Genomic DNA, 20,275 nt, shown 5'->3' on the forward strand with positions numbered 1-20,275 from the left:
TCTTCCTTTCCTTCTTTCTTAGGCCAGCCCAGAAATGGGTGACTAATAATCTGTCCTCTAGAGCTGGGGGTGTGCTCAAGTAGTAGAACACCCAGCTGGCAAACATCGGCTCTCTGTGATCATCTATTTCCCAGGTAAATGTACTTAAAACAACCCAAAAGTATTTCTTATGTTTTAAGAACAATGCTATGTAAATCTAAATCTGCTTTTGAACAGCCATTTTTTTTTTTTTTTCACGTTCATAGTGTTTAAAGGGAAAATCTCAGCTTTCTTGTTTTGTGCCACTTTGAAATCAGGACCTTATTTTCGCTTTCACTTCATTGCTTACAGTTGGTGCTGGAGTCATGTCACCAGCTGTGGTAAACTGCTGGTTGATTGAATATAAGTGTCGCTCTCTTCTCAAAACAGAAAAGTTCCAGTAGCCTGACGCTACTGCCGTGACTCGGATTCGAACCGAGGTTGCTGCGGCCACAACGCAGAGTACTAACCACTATACGATCACGGCACGCCACCGGGAGCTACCTGCCTCTGAGACCTTCCTTGGCTTACTTCACAAGAACGCGTCCCTTGTCATTCAAAGAATGACGCTTTGTCTTCGTCAATGACCCCACCACGGCGCTCCAGCCCCCTCCTCCCCTCGGGAGTTTGCAAGTGAAAGGGCACACAAGTTCAATTGTTACAAGGAATTTTCCGAACCTGCCTGGCTGCTGTCTGATTTGGGAACATTTGAAAACTCCCTGCTCTCCTTTCGGGCGGGCGTACACTGCGCATGTCTCTTGCTCCGACTTACAAAGTTACATCTTATACATATCTAATGATTTCTGATCGCTTTTCTTAAAGTATACTAGAATGAACATTTTTAGAATTAGGTTTTTGTATAGTTCTTTTACAAATTAAAATGAGCAAATGTCTATGAATTTCATGTCCACATTATGCAGAGGAACAGGAACAGGAAGCAGGGAAACAATCACAGAAATAAAACATTATTTTTGGTTAAAAAAACAAAGAAGAATTTTGGTAGCGTAATGGAGGGCTTGGTGTGTATATGTGTCATTTTAGCCAAACTGGTTAGAATCTCCAGTAGCTTGGCTTGAATCTGGCATCTCAACACGAACTAGAAGTGTCTTTGTTTTCAGGACACGGAGGCTGCCTCCTGGCCAAGAGATCTGTGAGGTGCGAATATAGGGCGTCCGGACTCAGAGGCCAGAAAGTGCACCACATCTAGGGGCGCCCAGACCTTGAATTTTCCTTCTCTCTCTCCATCTAGGTTGGTATAAAAAAATTGAAAACATTCTGGTACCGTGGCCCCCAGAGCTCTGCGGGTTTATCGACACACCTTCTAGGGCTAAGGTGAGGAACGTCCTTTGCCCTCAATTCAGGACCATTTTGTAAATGCGCGCTACCAGGTGAAACTTGATTCTGCTTCAGGCTCTTGCTCATCAGGGAGGCCTTGTCGGACTCCTTCCCTCCGCATAAAATCCTTTCCGTTCTAGGTCATATTTCTTTAGTTTCTATCCTTCTCTGCTTACTCTTCTCCTCTCCCCCTAGGTCTTGGGGCATGACTTGGTGGAGCGACTGCTTAAATGCAAAGCCCTGAAAACCAAGAAGAAAAAACAAGGAAACCCTTCAGATCACAGAGAAATGAAATGTTGCAACAAGTAGGTGGATGTAGGCTGATTCTCTGTCTCACGTCTGTTCGAAACAAATCTCCTTCCTTCTCTGGCTCCTTTTAGAAGGCTGCTATAGGGCTGAGGATATAGAGATGAATGTTAGAGTGCTTGTCTCCCATAGGTAAGGCTCTAGGTTCAGTCCCCAAGCCTCCTGTGAATAAACTGGTTTTGGCAGTTGGGTTGATCTCCATGAACTTCTCTTTAAGAGAGAAGAGCTGCATCTTTGGTGTTCACAGGCCTAGAAATAACATTTTGTGCTTATTTTTGAAGGCCTGAGAATTTTCTCCAACACACTCACTACAGTGATTTTGAGAAGGATGAGAGATTTCAACCCCCCCCCCCCATCCCCCTACACACATGGATTTCTATTTTCAAAATGGTGGAGATTCAAGGAATGAGACAAAAGATGAATATAGTTGTAAGGGGTATTTTCATTGCCTCTAAATAGAGTGTTTTTTTTTTTTTATTTTTTAAAGCAATAGAAGAACAGCATTTCATGTGGGGGCAATTTTCTGTTCCTACCACGTATGTCATTCAGAATAACTTTATCCAGCTAATGGTGACAGCTATGTGGATATGGCAAAAAGAAACATTAAAGCGTTTCCACTAAGTGAAAAGGTGAACATTCTCAACTGAAGAAAAAACAATTACATGCTGAGGTTGCTAAGATCTATTGGTAAAAATGAATTTTTTCTATCCAATAAATTGGCTTTCTCACCTTCTAAATCACGCTATTCCCCCCCATCAGAAAAAGAAAAAAGGTAAATGCCATTGGATGGTATAATGGAGGTTAGAAATAAAGGAATATGCTATTGGTAGAAATGAATTATAGAAACTGAAGAATGAATAGGGATTAATCAAGGAATGGTTGGCCAAACAATGTGGGCCAAGGAAATAGCAAATGTAAAGTCACTGGAGTACCAGATCAAATCAAGCAAGTTAATTCCTGTATACACTTTGTTGTTCTAATCTAATTTTTATTAATACATGTTGCAGCCTGCTGTGTGCCCCTTCATCTGCTCCGACAGAGACCAGACCATGGAATTGAGGTTTTCAGTACCAGGGGACCTGTAGCCTTCTGGAAGCTTAAGATCCTAAGGTTCTATTCCTCAAGGTTTTTAGTGGTTGCATATAGGGAAGTATGGGCAGAAAGTAAGGTACAAGCTTCAACAAGTAACAATATTTTGTGTACAAGTGGTAGATGACTTCCTCATCTTGGGATCTAGAGCTAAACAGTAAATAGGTCACAATTTGCATAAATCTTATCATAACGCCAGGCTCTGTGGCAGTTTAGGGTGGAATTAGCCCACACCCAGTTTAGAAATCCAAATTCCTGTTGGGTCAGGACTGATTGACCTTTCCAGGAAACTCTCAGCAATTTGAGAATATGTTGGAAGAAGGCCTTCCAAGCTCCCAATCCTTTTGGGTCTCACAGCTTGGCTTTTCAGGCTCTCACAAAGTTTCAAACAAAATGTGAAACAGTACTTTCTTTTAAAATATAAATTCAATAGTTCTACTATGAATGTAGTAAGATTAAAATTTTTTTTTTTGGGGGGGGACGAGTAAAGTACTGGGGTTTGAATTCAGGGCCTGGGCACTATCCTTTAACTATTTCTCTTAAGGCAGATATAAAATTATATTCTTTTGTCATTAGCCAAGTAAGTACCTCATTGTCATAACCACATATATTTCCCATATTGTCATTACTAAGTACTATAATCTTGAATTTTTCTGGCGTATAAACCTTTACATATTTTTTTATTGAAGTTTTTAATGAGTTTTTTTCCTTTTCCTTTTTGTTTATGCAGTACTGAGGAATTGAACCTTGGGCCTCGTGTATGCAAGGCAAGCACTCTACCACTAGGCCACATTTCCTCCCTAAACTTTCACATATTATATTTTATTTTCATTTGTTTTCTACAACCAATGCATGACAGTGACTCCATCTAGCAATAAATACAAAGATGAGGCTATAAAGGGAGAAAAAGCATGTATGCATTTTAAAATGTGTACATAAAAATTTTTGTGTTGCTAAACATCTCTATTCTAAGGAATCTTTGGTTGCATTTAGTTATTTTCTACTATTGTAAACAGTTCTTGAATAATTAAATCTAATGTTCTTTCTCACTTGCTATTTTTTAATGCAAATATAACGTGGGAGTGTCCTGCTAAAATTTTATCTGCCTTTAACATTTCCACCCAAGTTCTCATACATCTTAGACCAAAACATGAAACCAGGTAGTTAAGAGAAGGAAAATTATATATGGGATCTATGTTAAGGTAGATCATAACCATTGTATAGGGTTTGTCTTGTACAAATTTAGGGTCAGACTGAATAAATAGCACCATATTTCCTTCCCCCCCCCCCCCCCCCCCCCCCAGTTAGAACTGGAACAATATGTACAGAGACTGTGGGAATAGATACACTTACGGTATAAATGTAGCACATAAATAGTAGGAATTTAATATCATTTTCATACTTTTTTTAAAGGCTCACTGTCTTTGAAGTTTAGAGTATGATGCAGAGTATGTTCTGGAGCAGGGAGTGAAACTTAGTTGGAAGAGCTTTCCTTTCCTGTCCCTTATAATAGTTTCATACTACTTTGCATTATCAGTGCTTGAGGAATCTAAAACTTTTACAGTAATAACGTATTAAAACTTTTTAGAAAGCTTTGTAGGTTTTCTCTGAAAACACATCTTGTTTATTTAAATCCTCAGATAGAAGCAATATTATCTATATATGTTAAGTTCAGTCTCACAGACATCATCATAGACAGGACTCAGAGACAGGACTCAGTGTTGAATCTATGATGTACATGTGAAAGTTCACTGCTCAGTTCTCCAAGAAAGAACTTGAGGCCCAGTTGAGAGCAACTTTGCAGATAGGCAACAGCTGTTAGTTCTTTCAGTGTTTGGTTCAGCGGCTAAGCTCCATCTCACCATTACCTTGTTCCCCAGGGCTGTTTTAAAGTCAGTGACCCAGCCAAATGGGAGCCAGCAAAAGATGAGTCCAGAACATTTTTGCCTGCCAATACAGAGTTGAACATATATGGCTGGTCTGTAGCAGTTTTGCATTTTCTGTCCAATCCTTGTCCTACCTTTCATCTCCCAAACTCTGTCTCAGCATCTACTTATAGAGAACCCAACACGTGTCACTACACGTGTTTTTCCCAAGGTACATAACCAAGGCATAGGCTTATCATGTATAGCTATCTCCCTCCAAATTGAGACTCGACTGGGTAACAGCAAGTGCTTTCTCTTTCAAATTAGAATTGAAGTACCAACTTCAAAGGTTATGAAGGCGTAATACATTTTATTCAACTGAATATGCCTTTGCAAAGATGGAAATAAACCCGTATATATAGAAGACAAAGCCTTAATAAGTAGCTTGCAAATTGCTTAAATGTAGCTTGAAATTCTTAAACTTCAGAGATCTGAATGGTTACTTTCCCATATCTTACAGAACCCTGTGTTATGCTTGACCCTCACTATGATTATAATCTTGCAGGCCTTTCAATACTGCTAATCCTATCCAGTGGGCTCCAGCTAGAGCTCCCCCACTGGGAAGTTTGCATTTACCCTTCCCTTCCTTCACCTGAAACCAATTCTCTAGGCTGTTTTAACCTGAGGCACTGGGGAACACCTTACCAAATGTAAAGCACTTGTATAATGTAACAACTCTTTTCCTGGGGTGTAAGTGGCTCTGAAAAGAGCCTTTGTTTTTTCAGTATTTCTAACCTTGCTACTTATTTAGCCTTATGGTGGCTCTCGGTCTTCTTGGGCAGCAGCACGGCCTGGATGTTGGGCAGGACGCCACCCTGGGCAATGGTGACTTTGCCCAGCAGCTTGTTGAGCTCCTCGTCGTTGCGGATGGCCAGCTGCAGGTGTCGCGGGATGATACGCGTCTTCTTGTTGTCGCGGGCCGCGTTGCCAGCCAGCTCGAGGATCTCGGCCGTCAGGTACTCCAGCACGGCCGCCAGGTACACCGGGGCGCCGGCGCCGACACGCTCGGCATAGTTGCCTTTGCGGAGCAGCCGGTGAACTCGGCCGACTGGGAACTGGAGGCCAGCTCGGGAAGAGCGGGTCTTGGCCTTGGCGCGAGCCTTGCCTCCCTGCTTGCCACGTCCAGACATACTTGACGGGAGTCCACAAGAAACAGCAGCTGAGAAAGGTTTAAGGACCGCAGTCTTTATAGCTTTTGTTGGGCGCGAAAAAAAATGCGTGTTATTGGCTAAAGCTTTAGCTTAATTTTAACCAATAGAAATACGTCTTTGGCCTCTACGCAGTTTGATTGGATAAAGCGAACCCGCTTTGACTAACTACCAATCGGACAAGGACTTCACCCTATTTACATACAGAGCTCTATGTATAGACTGTGCTTTGCTGGTAGTTACTTTTTTTTGCCCGCGTTCCTCCTCTTGTCCTCAACATTGTTGTTTTTCACCATGCCTGACCCAGCCAAGTCCGCTCCCGCGCCCAAGAAGGGGTCGAAGAAGGCGGTTACCAAGGCGCAGAAGAAGGACGGCAAGAAGCGCAAGCGCAGCCGCAAGGAGAGCTACTCAGTGTACGTGTACAAGGTGCTGAAGCAGGTCCACCCGGACACCGGCATCTCGTCCAAGGCCATGGGCATCATGAACTCGTTCGTGAACGATATTTTCGAGCGCATCGCGGGCGAGGCGTCGCGCCTGGCGCACTACAACAAGCGCTCGACCATCACGTCTCGGGAGATCCAGACGGCCGTGCGCCTGCTGCTGCCCGGGGAGCTGGCCAAGCACGCCGTGTCCGAGGGCACCAAGGCCGTCACCAAGTACACTAGCGCCAAGTAAGCCTAAGTGATGGAGCAGAACACTTACCCCAAAGGCTCTTTTGAGAGCCACTTACTTTGTCAGTACTAGAGCTGTAAACAAGCATTTGAGTACTTTTAGGGTGTAGAAATTGCGCAAGGTCTCTGGTCAAATAAAGCAGTATTTATAGAGCTGAAAAAAAAGAAAAAAGAAATTGCGCAAGGAGCAGGCTGCTGTGTCTTGGCTCAGGAGGCTGGAAATGCTAGCGTCTGGGTGGACACAAGTGTAAAGTTAAAGCAGCTAAGATTTGGGCAGGTATTTTTGAGCAGTGGGTTGGATTCCTGTCTCTGTGTCACACCTTTTCTCCTTTGGTGCTTTAATAGGCTTTTGTCAGTGAAGTTTGTCTTCATTGACTTCCCAAAGTGCATCCCTGTAACCTGCAATTAGTCTCAGCGAAAAGAATGCTGTGTTAAAAAAAGGCCTAGAGTCGTGGCTCAAGCGGTAGGGCACAAGCCAAGCAAGCAAGCTGAGTGAGCGTGAGGCCCTGAGCTCAAATAGAAACAAAACAAAGAGAAAAACCTTGGGAAAAGGCGTGAAATGGGCCAAATTAGGACGCTATTAGGCCTGGGGGATTCTTGGCAGGTGCAAGAATACCGAGTCAGAATGGCAACCAAGGACGCAAAGGTTTATTTGCTTTCTGTTTAGGAGAGGAAAGGGAGCAGACACTAAACACAGGCTAGGCTTGGTGGGATAACGGGTCAAGATGGTGGGGCTTGTGGACTTCTCGTGTATCCTGGTAAGACCTGCATCAGAACAGGGTATGGTTTGTCCTAGAGACAAGAATGTCAAAGGTTTTAGATATTGGAGGTTCTCAGAAAGGAGCAGGTGAGTTACTAGCCAGGTGTAAGAAAGATAAGCAAGGTTAGGCTGGAAACTACACAGAACAGAATTATAGTAGATACCAAATGAAGTTATTTAGGACTGCTTGTTGGCTTTATATGTAGCCATTTTGCTAGTGTGTCCCCGTCTCCCCTACCTCTTCTCTGCAGCCTTCTGGGTCCAGAAGACGCTAGACTGAAAGTCTAGATAAAAGTCTGCAAGAGAGAAACATCTCTGTTGTAGAGAAATGGAAACCGAGGATCACAAAGACTCTGTGACCAGTTCAATTTATCTTTAGTGTGCTTTAGTTCAGTGACTTCATATGACAAGCATGAAGTTTATAGGACTTTTAATAGTGGGAGATGTAGATTGCAAATAAAAGACTACTACAAGACCCTCCACCCAAACAGACTTAACCATACCATTTATGGATTACATTTTTTTTTTTTTTGCCAATCTTGGGGCTTGAACTCAGGCCTGGGCACTGTCCCAGAGCTTCTTTTGCTCAAGGCTAGCACTCTACCACATGAGCCACAGTACCACTTCAGATTTTTTTCTATGTGGTACTGAGGAATTGAACCCAGGGCTTCATGTATACTAGGCAAGCACTCTACCACTAAGCCACATTCTCAGCCCTATATTAATATTTTAAGGAATACAGCAACAAATTATTTTTAACACAGCATTTACCAATATACCAAGCAGTGTTCTATATAGCTGTGAATATTGCTATATGTCAAATCACAAAGGTAATTTATAATGCATATTTTCAAATATGGAAAGGAGCCTAGAAATGGGTAGAAGACATTTTAATAGTTACTTTTAGAAGAAAAAAGAGCAAGGAAGGGCATAGGCAATGGGAGAAACACTAGTAAATCAGAAGTGAAGAGAGGGAGTGTATAATTTGAGCTTCCTGTAGTTATTTCCTAAGCAGTACAACTTTAACTTACCTGACCATATACCTCTGACTTCATTAAAAAAATTTTTTAAATTATAAAGGTGATGTACAGGAGTTATAGTTACATAATTTACGTAGAGTACATTTCTTTTTGGATGTCACCCCTTCCTTTGCTCTCTCCCAGTTTTTCTCTCCTGTCTTAACTATAGTTCATTTTCAACATAGTGTGTAGTGAGTACCACTGCTGCAATTGCTCACCCTGACTTCATTTGTTATATAGAGCAAAATCTATATAACCCATATGCTGATCTCACATAAACAGTAGTAGAAATTTGTTCCAGTATAGTACCACTGCCTATTTAAATTTCTTGGGAAAGAATGAGAAGCTTAAGAAAAATACACTTAACATGCTCTCTCAATTCTAGTATTCCATATGCAAGACTTTATTAATTTGGCTAAAATAAAATATACCACACTAATAACAGATTCTACCTGATGTATCATCATTAGATTTATCTTCACCCATTTTTTTTTTTTTGCTGCCAATCCTGGGACTTGAACTCAACCTGGGGGCTGTTGCTGTGTCTCTGAGCTTGCCATCCTGCCTTCCTTCCTTCCCTGCTTCCCTCTTTCCTTCTCTCCTTCTTCTGGCATAAGCCACTGGCACTTGCCTGCCTTGATACTCTAAATGGTCTGCAGCTGTCATCAATTCCAGACTTATAAACAATGTTTTTTTCAAACATGTATTTTGTTGATTTTACAAATGTATCTTCAGACTTCATTTTGAAAGTGAATTGCATTTTAATGGAAAATCTGGGTTAAGTGTAGTTGTAACTTTCACAACGAGATCACCTTTTCCTCATTCTTACACCTAGGTACCATTTTGTTTCTCTAGATAGCACAGGATTTAACAACTGAAAGTAACCAGAAAATTAAAATTCATGTTTCTTCATATACAGTCAAACTGATTCACAGCTTAATTATTACCAATATTGGAGGCAGAACTGTTACCCTGACATGCTTCTTTCCCCTTTTTGGTGCAGCTGGTAACCTGTTTCCTCCTCCTTCTCACCTTGAAGTAACATTCAATTTGGTCAGCCACAGCCATAAATAGTGCCAGCAGGTCTTATCAACTATTCATGCAGCAGCCATGTCTTAGCCCACCATAATGAAATTCTCTGCTCTCCTGTCTGCATGAGGTTAACCCCCTCCCCCCCTCCCAGACAGGTGCCATTTCTCTGGAGAGAGATGGCCTTGTCAGCCCCTGTGACAATAAATCTCTTTCTCTGCACATGACTGTATCCATGTGGTCTTCTGGGATGGGTGCTTTGAAGAACAAGATTATAGTGCACCATTCTTTTTCATTATGTCTTTTTTTCCTCTTTAGCCATGCATGTTAATTTGGTTTACTTTTGAATTATTAAGCTAAATGTGCTAAATTAATGTCTTAAAAAGCATTTTGTAATGAGTAGCTCATGCTTTAGAACAATGTCTCGGTTTTGGAATCATACCAGTTTAGCAGGGCAATCAATACAGCCTCCTGAATAACATTTGCATGCAATAGTCACTGCTTCATTCTCTCATCCTGTGGGAAGCCACAGTAGCTTTGAAATTTGAACATGGAGTTTTAATTATAATTAATGAGTTAGCAATCATTTATTTGGTCTATTGTTCTTGGGTCTAGAAATAAAAGGTAAAAGGTCTAAAGGAATTTTTTTTTTAATTTGGATTAGCTGGGAAAACCTATTGACATACTACTTAAAGGAACAAATTTCACAACTTTATCACATAGTATTTTAGGGAAGGCAGAATATTGTTAGAGTTCATCTTTGATCTTACCTGAGCTATGAATAGGACTTGACTTTAGGAATACTGTATAAGTGAACAAAAAGAACTTGTTCACTTTACTCTTCTTCTCTGAAGCAGGATTTCTTTGGCTCTGAACTATTATTGGCATCTGAAAGCTTAAAAGCCAGGTTGGTAGAGTAAGATGTATTTCCCCAAAGAAATACAAGACATGTTTTATTTAACTAGCAAACTTTTTAAAAATAAGGCAAAAACAAGTGAGATTAATTTCAACTTATTACTCTATACAATATATCAAAACTGTTTTGGCATTTAACCCATGAGATTTATAAAGTGCATGTTTTCCAAGTTTTCAAAATCTGGTGTATTTTACACTTGGATGGCCTATCAGAATTCTAAAATTCTAAACTTGTGAGGGAATTGATTTGTATTTAGTTCTTAAATTCACAGTTGGAAGTAATTGATCCATGTACTTAAGTTATAGCACACTCAAATGGAATCTAATAATGGAATCCAGCAAGCATTTGCAAACGTAAGTAAAATAACTTAACACTCACTTCCTTAGTCACAGGCCACGTTTTTAATGCTTAATGGGCCATTTCCATCTAGAGTTCAAATCCACTTATCACAAGGTACTAAACACAAGTTGAGACTCCTTCATACATCGCAATTGCTAGTTCCTTTCCTACGAGTGACCAGTATACCGGGCTTGGAATTTAAATTTTTTTCTTTAAAAATACGAATAGACATACAGCATGTTGGCAGATTTAACAGTACAACTGTATGCACTCACAAAAACTACTGAGGCAAACCTACAACATGAACAGGAAGCCTTGTATCCCTCCCGGCCTATTTTCCCAAGCCTCCCATTATTAAACGACTGAAGACTCCGCCCTTTACCTTTGATGCCTTTTCTATTTATAAAGCAAAAAGGACTGTTTCTCAGTCTGAATTCTCTGGACAAACCAGTTTTCTCGGAAACCCTTGGCTACAAGCCTCACCTGAACTACAGTAAGTCTTGGAAACTGCCTGTCTTCAGGTGTTAACACCCAGGTAATTAACCATAAGCCACTGCTGGCAGCCATTGTAGCTCTTTCCTTGACAGAATGGGGGGCCCTGAAAAGGACCTTTTTGGTTGTTTACAAGATTCCCAAGGAGAAATTAGCCTCCGAAGCCGTACAGGGTACGCCCTTGCCGCTTAAGCGCGTAGACCACGTCCATGGCGGTGACAGTCTTGCGCTTGGCGTGCTCGGTGTAGGTGACAGCGTCACGGATCACGTTCTCTAGGAACACTTTCAGCACCCCACGAGTCTCCTCGTAGATCAAGCCAGAGATACGCTTGACTCCACCACGTCGGGCCAATCGCCTGATGGCTGGTTTTGTAATGCCTTGAATATTGTCGCGCAGAACCTTCCGGTGGCGTTTAGCACCTCCTTTCCCCAAGCCTTTTCCCCCTTTGCCACGGCCAGACATCTTCAGAGGTTGAAGAGCGAAGAGCAAGTGTCTGGAGGCCAGCAGCAGCTTCCTCTTATATAGGTAGTCTCTGCGGACCGGAGTGAAGACTGCAAGCGCTGCGGCGGGAAGTCTTTGTATGCTGGGGGAGGGGCCCTAAAAGGGAAAGAAGCCTGCTGCGCGGAATTAACTTCTTCCAGTTTTTTAAAAATTAAGACCCAAGGCTGTTGTCTTTTCTCATTTAATGTGATTTCTGCCCCAACCACCGTCATTAAACAGAAATGTAATATTATTGGAGATACATAATGAGAATATTCTGCACATATTCACATGCTTATTTAGCTGTTTTGTTTTTAAAAGTATTAAGGATAGGACGTTGAGACCAGAAATATGTCCAAATAGATCTCATTATAATTCTTTTCGTTTTCCCAGTTGTGATATTTTCCCACAATTGTTTAACCTAGTATAAAATGTACATTTTGTAAGTTGAGTCAAGTCCTTATGTCACATAAAACAGTTGAGACAGGCCTACTGCTGCACACTTGTAACCCCAGCATTCAGAAGGTAGAGGCTTGGAAGAAGGCCAGGCTGGGCAACAATTTGTTTTTCCCTTGTTAATCTGCCTTATAATTATTTGGCTCAGTCAAAAACCCTAGGTTGGTAGAATAAAACGTTATCCTTTTCCACACTGGCTGTTTTGTCACTCATTCTTGAAATTCATAGTGCTTTAAAAAACACAAAGTGGGGCTGGGCAGGTGGCTCAGTGGTAGAGCGCTTGCCTTGCATGCATGAGACCCTGGGTTTGATTCCTCAGCACCAAAGCAAAAAGAAAAAAAACCCGGAAGTGGTGCTGTGGCTCAAGTGGTAGAGTGCAAGCCTTGAGCTGAAGAGCTGAGGGACAGCGCCCAGGCCCAGAGTTCAGGCCCCACAACCGGACAACCCCCCCCCCCCCCAAAAAAAAAAATTAAAATAAAGTATAAACAATGTGATGAATTAAGGCTCTCCAAACTCTTAGGCTTTGTCCAGGTCAAGCTATTTCACTTAGCTGCTGTTATGCTTGCAGAATATATCCTGTATTGATACTTGCATTTAGATTTATTGAGCTAAATAGGAAGACATTAAGGACAGAGCAATTTATCAACTATCTACCCAAATAAACTAATAGGATCATTATAGTTAGTATATACCAGTTGCACTAGGATGCCAACTAGCTGTACTCAGTACAAGAAACAGGAAGAGGGCTGGGAAGGTGGCTCAGTGGTGGAGTGCTTGCCTTGCATACATGAGGCCCTGGGTTCGATTCCTCAGCACCACATAAGCAGAAAAAGCCAGAAGTGGCGCTGTGGCTCAAGTGGTAAAGCTGAGGGACAGCGCCCAGGCCGAGTTCAAGCCCCACGACTGACAAACAGGAAGATGTGAACAACTGTAACTATTAAGCTGACACTGCAGGGAGGAATCGCAAACACTTCATTGTGTATGTCCTACTTAGTGGCTGGGCATTTGAACGATCCTGTCAAGTGTTTCCACAGCAGCTTAGTGGCTTATCTCCAGAATTCACTGGAGCTTTCCCTTCTAATTATCCCACTTGAGCTTCAGAGCTCTTCAGCCAGGACTTTTGGCCTACTGCACACTAGACAATCGTTGGACTCTTTTAAGAGAAAAGATAGGTGGCCCTGAAAAGAGCCTTTGGTTTCTTGTTATGGTTGCAAATAAATTTGCTTATTTGCCCTTAGCCTTATGGTGGCTCTCAGTCTTCTTGGGCAGCAGCACGGCCTGGATGTTGGGCAGGACGCCGCCCTGAGCAATGGTGACTTTGCCCAGCAGCTTGTTGAGCTCCTCGTCGTTGCGGATGGCCAGCTGCAGGTGTCGCGGGATGATGCGCGTCTTCTTGTTGTCGCGGGCCGCGTTGCCAGCCAGCTCGAGGATCTCGGCCGTCAGGTACTCCAGCACGGCCGCCAGGTACACCGGGGCGCCGGCGCCGACGCGCTCGGCATAGTTGCCTTTGCGGAGCAGCCGGTGAACTCGGCCAACGGGGAACTGGAGACCGGCCCGGGAGGAGCGGGTCTTGGCCTTGGCGCGAGCCTTGCCTCCCTGCTTGCCACGTCCAGACATAGTAATGACTGAAAATGCACTACACCAAACTTTCAAAGACAGCTGTCTTTATATTCATTGCTGGGCGCGAAAAAGAATACGTGTTATTGGTTAAGACTTTATCTTCGTTTTAACCAATGGAAACATAATCTTGGGAGATACACATTTTGATTGGCTCTGAAAAAGCATCGTCAGAGACAGGCCTCACTGGACCTTATTTGCAATTGAGGTTCTATAAATACACGGTACGTTGCTACGACGTGTTCCTCAATTTCTTCCACCATGCCTGAGCCAGCTAGATCTGCTCCGGCGCCCAAGAAGGGGTCGAAGAAGGCGGTTACCAAGGCGCAGAAGAAGGACGGCAAGAAGCGCAAGCGCAGCCGCAAGGAGAGCTACTCGGTGTACGTGTACAAGGTGCTGAAGCAGGTCCACCCGGACACCGGCATCTCGTCCAAGGCCATGGGCATCATGAACTCGTTCGTGAATGACATCTTCGAGCGCATCGCGGGCGAGGCGTCGCGCCTGGCGCACTACAACAAGCGCTCGACCATCACGTCTCGGGAGATCCAGACGGCCGTGCGCCTGCTGCTGCCCGGGGAGCTGGCCAAGCACGCCGTGTCGGAGGGCACCAAGGCCGTCACCAAGTACACCAGCTCCAAGTAAGCCTCGACTTCGTATCCCAAAGGCTCTTTTCAGAGCCACCCATCTTCTCAAGAGAGAGTGCGCCTGCTTGTGGTTTTCTTTCCACAGCGTCCTTTACTTAAACTTCCAGAGCGTCTTTTTAACACTTAGAAGTATATGTCCAGTACTGACGACTTTGTTGCATCAGCAATAACTGTAAAATCACCTGTTGGAGAAGTGGGTTGCTAGGTGAAGCTCCAGTGCCGAGGTTGCGCGGGCAGTTTGAAATTTCCGCGCCAACCGCCATCCCGCGCCCTGATTGGTTGCTGTGATCCAGAAGCGTAGGCAGTGGGTGGTGTCTGGGGAAGGATTCCAGGCCTCGGCGGGTTGGCGGCACTCGCTGCCCGAGGAAAGCGTCCAACACTTGTATTTCATATTCCATTATTTAGGACGTTAACTCACCTAGGAATGGATTTGGTCCTTTTAGAAATTCTCATTGGAGAGAAAGCAATTCAAGGGACCTGGTTTTGAGTTTGAAACTAATAAGCAATTTCTAACTAGGACAGTTTTTCCTTTATGTATCTGTATGATCCAATTACAAAATAACTTCAGTCCCACAGCTGAAAGGAATTTATTCCAGACCTTACGTGACAACCAGTCAGTACATTTCGAGGTTATAACTTTGCGAGGTTATGTGTCTGCGGTAAAGCAAAACAACATTTATACAGCGTTTGCAATCTTCCTTTGATTTTTGTTTTAAAAGGCAGTCTTCCAAGCCAGGGGCTCACGTCTGTAATCCTGCCTACTTAGGAGGCTCATTAAATTGATCAAACGAGGTACCAGAGTTTAGTAATATTGGAAGTCAAGCAGAACACATTTCTGAGTCACAGGAGGAAATCCATTAAGAGTTTCATTAAATTGATCAAACGAGGTACCAGAGTTTAGTAATATTGGCAGTCAAGCAGAACACATTTCTGAGTCAAGAGATTGCATGGAAGGAAACAAATTGATTGTCTACTAAAAGACCAATCGACGAAGGTGGGATTCGAACCCACGCGTGCAGAGCACAATGGATTAGCAGTCCATCGCCTTAACCACTCGGCCACCTCGTCTTCACACAATGGTGTTAATGTGCGTCTCAATTCATAGTCAATATGCACTCTAGCACCCAGGTTGAAGATGTAGAGATGACTGATCTCCACACAAGTGAGTACCTAGAGTGCGGGGAAAACGTTTATTTTGTTGTTTTCTTTTTCGGTACTTTTGTAAGTGGTCGCGACTGGATCCATCATTGCTTGAAGAACGCTCCCTCCCCTGCCAGGTGCGTCTCCGGAAGCGCTGTGGCTGGAGGGGGTGTGGCCACACCCAGACCCCGCGCTTAGTACTTTGCTGACACCTTCTGGCGACAGGCGAGAATGTCGAGCAAGACCGCGCTCCGGAGCGCGCGGCTCCCAAACTGGTCCATGCGTGGGTCCATCTGGCCTCAATTTGTGGCTAATAAAACAACATGGAGGAAAAAATGTAGATCTGCGTAAAGCAATAACTATTCAGTGTTACTTTTAATTTAATGAAATAGCAGAGAATGAATTCCTCAATTCGTGAGACTTATTCCAGATCACGGGCCCTGGAGGAATCATAAGTTCAGAGTTCATGTATCTCCCAAAGTGATTTTCTAGAGAATTTGCTTAACTTGCACTCGCTTTTCCAGATGCTAAAAATATTAAAATTACAATCTAGAAAACGAGTAGGGAAACACAGGGGGAGGGTAAATTGCTGTGCGGCTGCTTCATTTGACTATTTTTGCTTGGTTTGTTTCACAGGATTAATAAAATATACAGATGAATGAACATGAGTAGGAATTCTAGATGAGTAATAATGCTTGGGAAGAGAAGGTGAAACTTGAAAAGCAAGTTTTCCAGAGATGGGAAAGAGAGACAGGATGAGGAAAAGTGCTGAGCAAAGGTGAGCAGGCCGGTGCTGTCTAGAACAGTGGTGAGCAGGCAGTCTTAGATAAATTAGCGGATCAATAAATATCCTTAATAAACCTGAAAGTGGAATAAGAGATGGTCAGGTAGGTTTCTCTCCAGAAGTTCAGGCCAACCAACCATGTGATAAACAACAGGGAACAGGAGGAATGATGATGGTGATGATGACAATGATGATGATGATGATATTGTAGTTGTATAAAGAGGTTACAATCCCACAAATCAGGATATGAGTACAATGCATCTTGATCAATGTCACCCCATCATTCTCTTCCATTTCCCCATGCCATCCTTACTCAAGGTACATAGTTCAATTTTTACATAATGTATAGTATATATAATGACTATAAATTTTGCATCTATGTCAAGATACTTTTAGATTGCATTAACATTCCTTTGCTTGCTTTTGTGAATTTAAGAGTCACAAAACTAATTCTTTTCTTCCTTGAAAGAGGCCTTAGACTGTACGGTTTGTTCTATGACCTGCCTGCCTGATTCATGTCATCATGAAGGATCTGTCTGTTTTGTCTTCCAAAAAGTAATCTTTTTCATACGTGGGATGGAGGATGGGCTTTCTTGTTTTTTCTTGCTTTAATCTGGATGAATTATTTAGCACACTCTGTTTCTTAGTTTTAAGCTTTTTTTCTTTTAAAGGTAACCATTTTAAAGATTCAACTACTTAGAAAATATGTGCAAAGCAAAATAGTGATCCTTTCTGCTCCGATTTGGTAGAAGTAAAGATTTTCTGCCATTTGGTGGTGGTGTTGTGATTTTATTTATTTATTTATTTCTGAGACAAGGGTTCACTGTGTTGCACAGGCTGGCCTAGGACTACACAGAGATCCTCCTACTTCACGTTCTACAGTACTGGGACTACAGGCAAATACCACCACACCAGCTCCTATTTTGTTTTTTGTTATCCCTGTCTTAAACAACACATCTCCAAATACTGTGCTATGCCAAAGATCTCTAGCTGTCCATTGTTTTTTTTTTTTTTTTTCCCTCCCAAGAAATGGAAATTTAGCTGGGCATTTGTCAAGTGGTGCCTGTCTATAATCCTAGCTATTAAGGAGGCTGAGACATGAGGATGGCAGTTCAAAGCCAGCCTGGGAAAAACTGGAAGTAGAACTGTGGTTCAAAGTAGCTCAAAGCTGTTGGTCAAAGTACTAGCCTGGAGCAGAAAAGCTCAGGGACAGTGCCCAGGCCCTGAGTACAAGTCCTAGGACTGCCCCTCCCTACTCCACCTCCCCCCCCCAAAAAAATGGAAATTTATCTGATATCATAGCTATTCATAAAAAGATCATGCTCAGCTTTCTTTAATAGTAAGGTTGGTCAAAGCATAACAGAAAGTATATGTGAACTTTCCAGGTAATCTCACTGGTGTTGACCTCCTGAGTAGTTAGGATTATAGGCCTGAGCCACTAGTGCCTGGCTAACAGTACACTTCTGTTTCCTCTGTGACTTTTTGTGTTGTTTTTTAAAATTTTTATTTACTTATTTTTTGCTAGTCCTGGGGCTTGAACTCAGGGCTTGAGCACTGTCTCTATTGCTTCTTTTTGCTTAGGGCTAGCACTCTACCACTTGAGCCACAGCACCACTTCTGGCTTTTTCTGTTTATGTGGTACTGAGGAATTGAATCCAGGGCTTCATGTATGCTAGGCAAGCACTCTAGCACCAAGCCACATTCCAACCCTTTTTGTGTGTTTTTGATAGCTCATTAAAAAAAAAAAAATCATTGTACCAGTTTGTTTATCCACTCACCTATTTAAGTACATCTTGATTACTTCCAAGTTGTGGCAAATAATACAGATGTGCTAAACATTTGAGTACAAGTTTTTATGTGGACATGGGTTTTCAACTTTTGGGTATATACTAAGAAGTGCTATTGCTGAAATTTTCCTTTATATTTTTACTCCACACGTATTGTAATTATTCTATTATTTTTTCATTTCTATGTTTTCAATTTCAAGAGATTTTGTACAACATTCTTGCTGTGTTGTTTAAAAGCACATGTAGTAACTTTCCTGAGGCTTTGCCCATTCACTTCCTTCTATGATGCTTTTCTGGTTGATTTCATCTCGGTTGCTAACATGTACTTCAGGTGTTTAGTCACCTTCCATTGTTATATCCATAATTATAAATTAAGCTATAAAAACAACTGGACACAGAGACTATTAGTCTAGTTCATTGACTTTGGGTTTCATTGTAGGATGATCTGCCTGTGCTATTGGCTATCAGATCTTTATATATCAAAATACTCAATGCATCCCTTTTAGGATCCTAAATTTCCTTGAAGAAGGAAGGATCAATCTCCTGCCTAGATAGCATAAAACATAAAACTGACCGTTTGAATTCTGAGAAATTCTTAAAGGAAAGAAGTTCCTTTTGAATCTTAAGACTGAATAATGTGTCATCTACTGCAAATTATAAAATTATATTACAAATAATTCATATTACAACAACTTACATCTTCATGCTCAATGGGCTTTCAAAGTTAAGAATAAGTGACAAAGTTGCACCCTTTCAGAGTACCAAGATGAGCAGGCAAGTTGAGCCTCAGCAGTACCCATGAATCAGGAAGAAGGGGCACACTTTGTGTAAAACCAATCTCTGTTGTTCTGAAATGTCTTAGTAAGTTAGCATGAGCAATATCTTCTCATTTTCTTCCCCCTCAAATTCCGGTTTCAACACTTGTGTTAACAATTCAGAGTGTTTCAAGGATTCTGAAGTTAAAGTATTTCCTGTGACAGAGGAGACAGTACCCTGAAGTTTCTAGGACACTGAGAGGAAAAACCTTAAGCTTCCAGGTTCACTTTATGATCGGCTAAGTTCCGCTTAAGTGCTAGAAACTCAGGGGACACAGTACTCATTGAATATTAATTTATTTAATCACGCGGTGTTTGTAGCAGTAACTGCTGAGGGAGAAGTCACAATTCAAATTGAAAGAATGAAAGTCTACTCAAAACAACTGGAATTCTAAGAATCTCAAATTTCAGCAGTTGTAGTAATCCCGCCCCGCCTCGCCCCGCCCCCAAACACTCAGAAAAGGTACGAGTGCAGAGGTGGGAAAGGATGGAGTGGGAGGAGAGCTGTAGAGAGTAGGAGGGAAAGGAGAAAACATAGTGGGCTCGTCCGGGATTTGAACCCGGGACCTCTCGCACCCGAAGCGAGAATCATACCCCTAGACCAACGAGCCGCCTGCCAAGTGGGGAGACCCTCAAGTAATATAAGAGTAATGATCATTTTTGTTCGGGGATTTTTTTTTTTTTTCCCCCTGACACTACTTAATACTTCCTGAATCCTGTACTTAGAATGGTTGGTTCTGCAGATAGTCTGTTGTTGGTTTAAATTATTGTGTTGTCATTCACGGATCAAGATTGGTAATAGGAAAGTTTTTCCTTTGTTTTACTTTGTTAAGCTATAAATAATATAACTCATTTTCATTTAACAAAATTTCCTCAGAAGGAATATCCCTAATCCCAGAAAATTTCTACTGATAGGATTTAGATTTCTTAACATTATCCCTCTACTCCAGAGGTACCTAGAAGTTAGTATTTGGTTATTTGGTTAGCTTTTCTTAGTTAAAAGCTTCATGAATTTACCAACATTCCTGGTTAACATCAACATTGTCACAGTAGGCTATTAGCTGACACACTTAAACTACATTTTAAAGTTATGCTAAGATCTGTGTATTTTAATTTATCTTTACTGAATTCAATGCCTTAAAAAAGTGAAGTTCATTTCATTCTTCAATTATTCAATTATTACTTGAAGAATGCCTGCTTATTTATCACCAGAATGGAATTCTTTTGCAAGAACAAGTAGAAATAATTACTTTCTTGAACATGTGTGAAGAAAAACTAATCCTTTATGAGACAATAGAACTAAGTTAAATTAGGGTTTTGACATGAGGTCACTGCGCAGATGCAAGTAATTTTGGAGTTATTACTGTTGTCTATATCCTGCCCACTTTATTATGTTAGAATGAGATTCTTGTAGTTCAAGAGTTTGCTTTGTACTTTGAAAATTAAAAAAAACAAAACAATACTTGATTGATACTTCTGAAATACACACACAGGAGTAGTAATA

At 41.9% G+C, this 20,275-nt stretch overlaps 5 protein-coding genes and 3 non-coding genes across 8 annotated transcripts; 2 read left to right on the forward strand and 6 right to left on the reverse strand.

Moving 5' to 3' along the window:
• Positions 1-433: 433 nt before the first annotated feature.
• Trnah-gug lies at positions 434-505 on the reverse strand. Its single transcript has one exon. It is a non-coding gene; the product is annotated as a tRNA-His (tRNA).
• Positions 506-5,416: 4,911 nt separating this feature from the next.
• On the reverse strand, positions 5,417-5,809 carry LOC122111539 (histone H2A type 1-H). The gene has a single exon (XM_042684405.1). It carries the CDS (start codon positions 5,801-5,803, stop codon positions 5,417-5,419), a length of 387 nt encoding a protein of 128 aa, XP_042540339.1. The 5' UTR covers positions 5,804-5,809.
• Positions 5,810-6,085: 276 nt separating this feature from the next.
• On the forward strand, positions 6,086-6,512 carry LOC122111546 (histone H2B type 1-H). The gene has a single exon (XM_042684412.1). It carries the CDS (start codon positions 6,116-6,118, stop codon positions 6,494-6,496), a length of 381 nt encoding a protein of 126 aa, XP_042540346.1. The 5' UTR covers positions 6,086-6,115; the 3' UTR covers positions 6,497-6,512.
• A 4,634-nt stretch (positions 6,513-11,146) lies between these two features.
• On the reverse strand, positions 11,147-11,519 carry LOC122111552 (histone H4). Its single transcript, XM_042684416.1, has one exon. The coding sequence runs from the start codon at positions 11,508-11,510 to the stop codon at positions 11,199-11,201; it is 312 nt and encodes a 103-aa protein (XP_042540350.1). The 5' UTR covers positions 11,511-11,519; the 3' UTR covers positions 11,147-11,198.
• A 1,622-nt stretch (positions 11,520-13,141) lies between these two features.
• LOC122111532 (histone H2A type 1) lies at positions 13,142-13,601 on the reverse strand. The gene has a single exon (XM_042684398.1). The coding sequence runs from the start codon at positions 13,599-13,601 to the stop codon at positions 13,209-13,211; it is 393 nt and encodes a 130-aa protein (XP_042540332.1). The 3' UTR covers positions 13,142-13,208.
• Positions 13,602-13,862: 261 nt separating this feature from the next.
• Positions 13,863-14,243, forward strand: LOC122111547 (histone H2B type 1-C/E/F/G/I-like). The gene has a single exon (XM_042684413.1). The coding sequence runs from the start codon at positions 13,863-13,865 to the stop codon at positions 14,241-14,243; it is 381 nt and encodes a 126-aa protein (XP_042540347.1).
• Positions 14,244-15,231: 988 nt separating this feature from the next.
• On the reverse strand, positions 15,232-15,313 carry Trnas-gcu. Its single transcript has one exon. It is a non-coding gene; the product is annotated as a tRNA-Ser (tRNA).
• A 3,997-nt stretch (positions 15,314-19,310) lies between these two features.
• Trnap-cgg lies at positions 19,311-19,382 on the reverse strand. The gene has a single exon. It is a non-coding gene; the product is annotated as a tRNA-Pro (tRNA).
• Positions 19,383-20,275: the final 893 nt, after the last annotated feature.

Source organism: Dipodomys spectabilis, unplaced genomic scaffold (genome assembly GCF_019054845.1).
Source record: "Dipodomys spectabilis isolate Male_0828 unplaced genomic scaffold, ASM1905484v1 ptg000085l, whole genome shotgun sequence".
NCBI lineage: Eukaryota > Metazoa > Chordata > Mammalia > Rodentia > Heteromyidae > Dipodomys > Dipodomys spectabilis.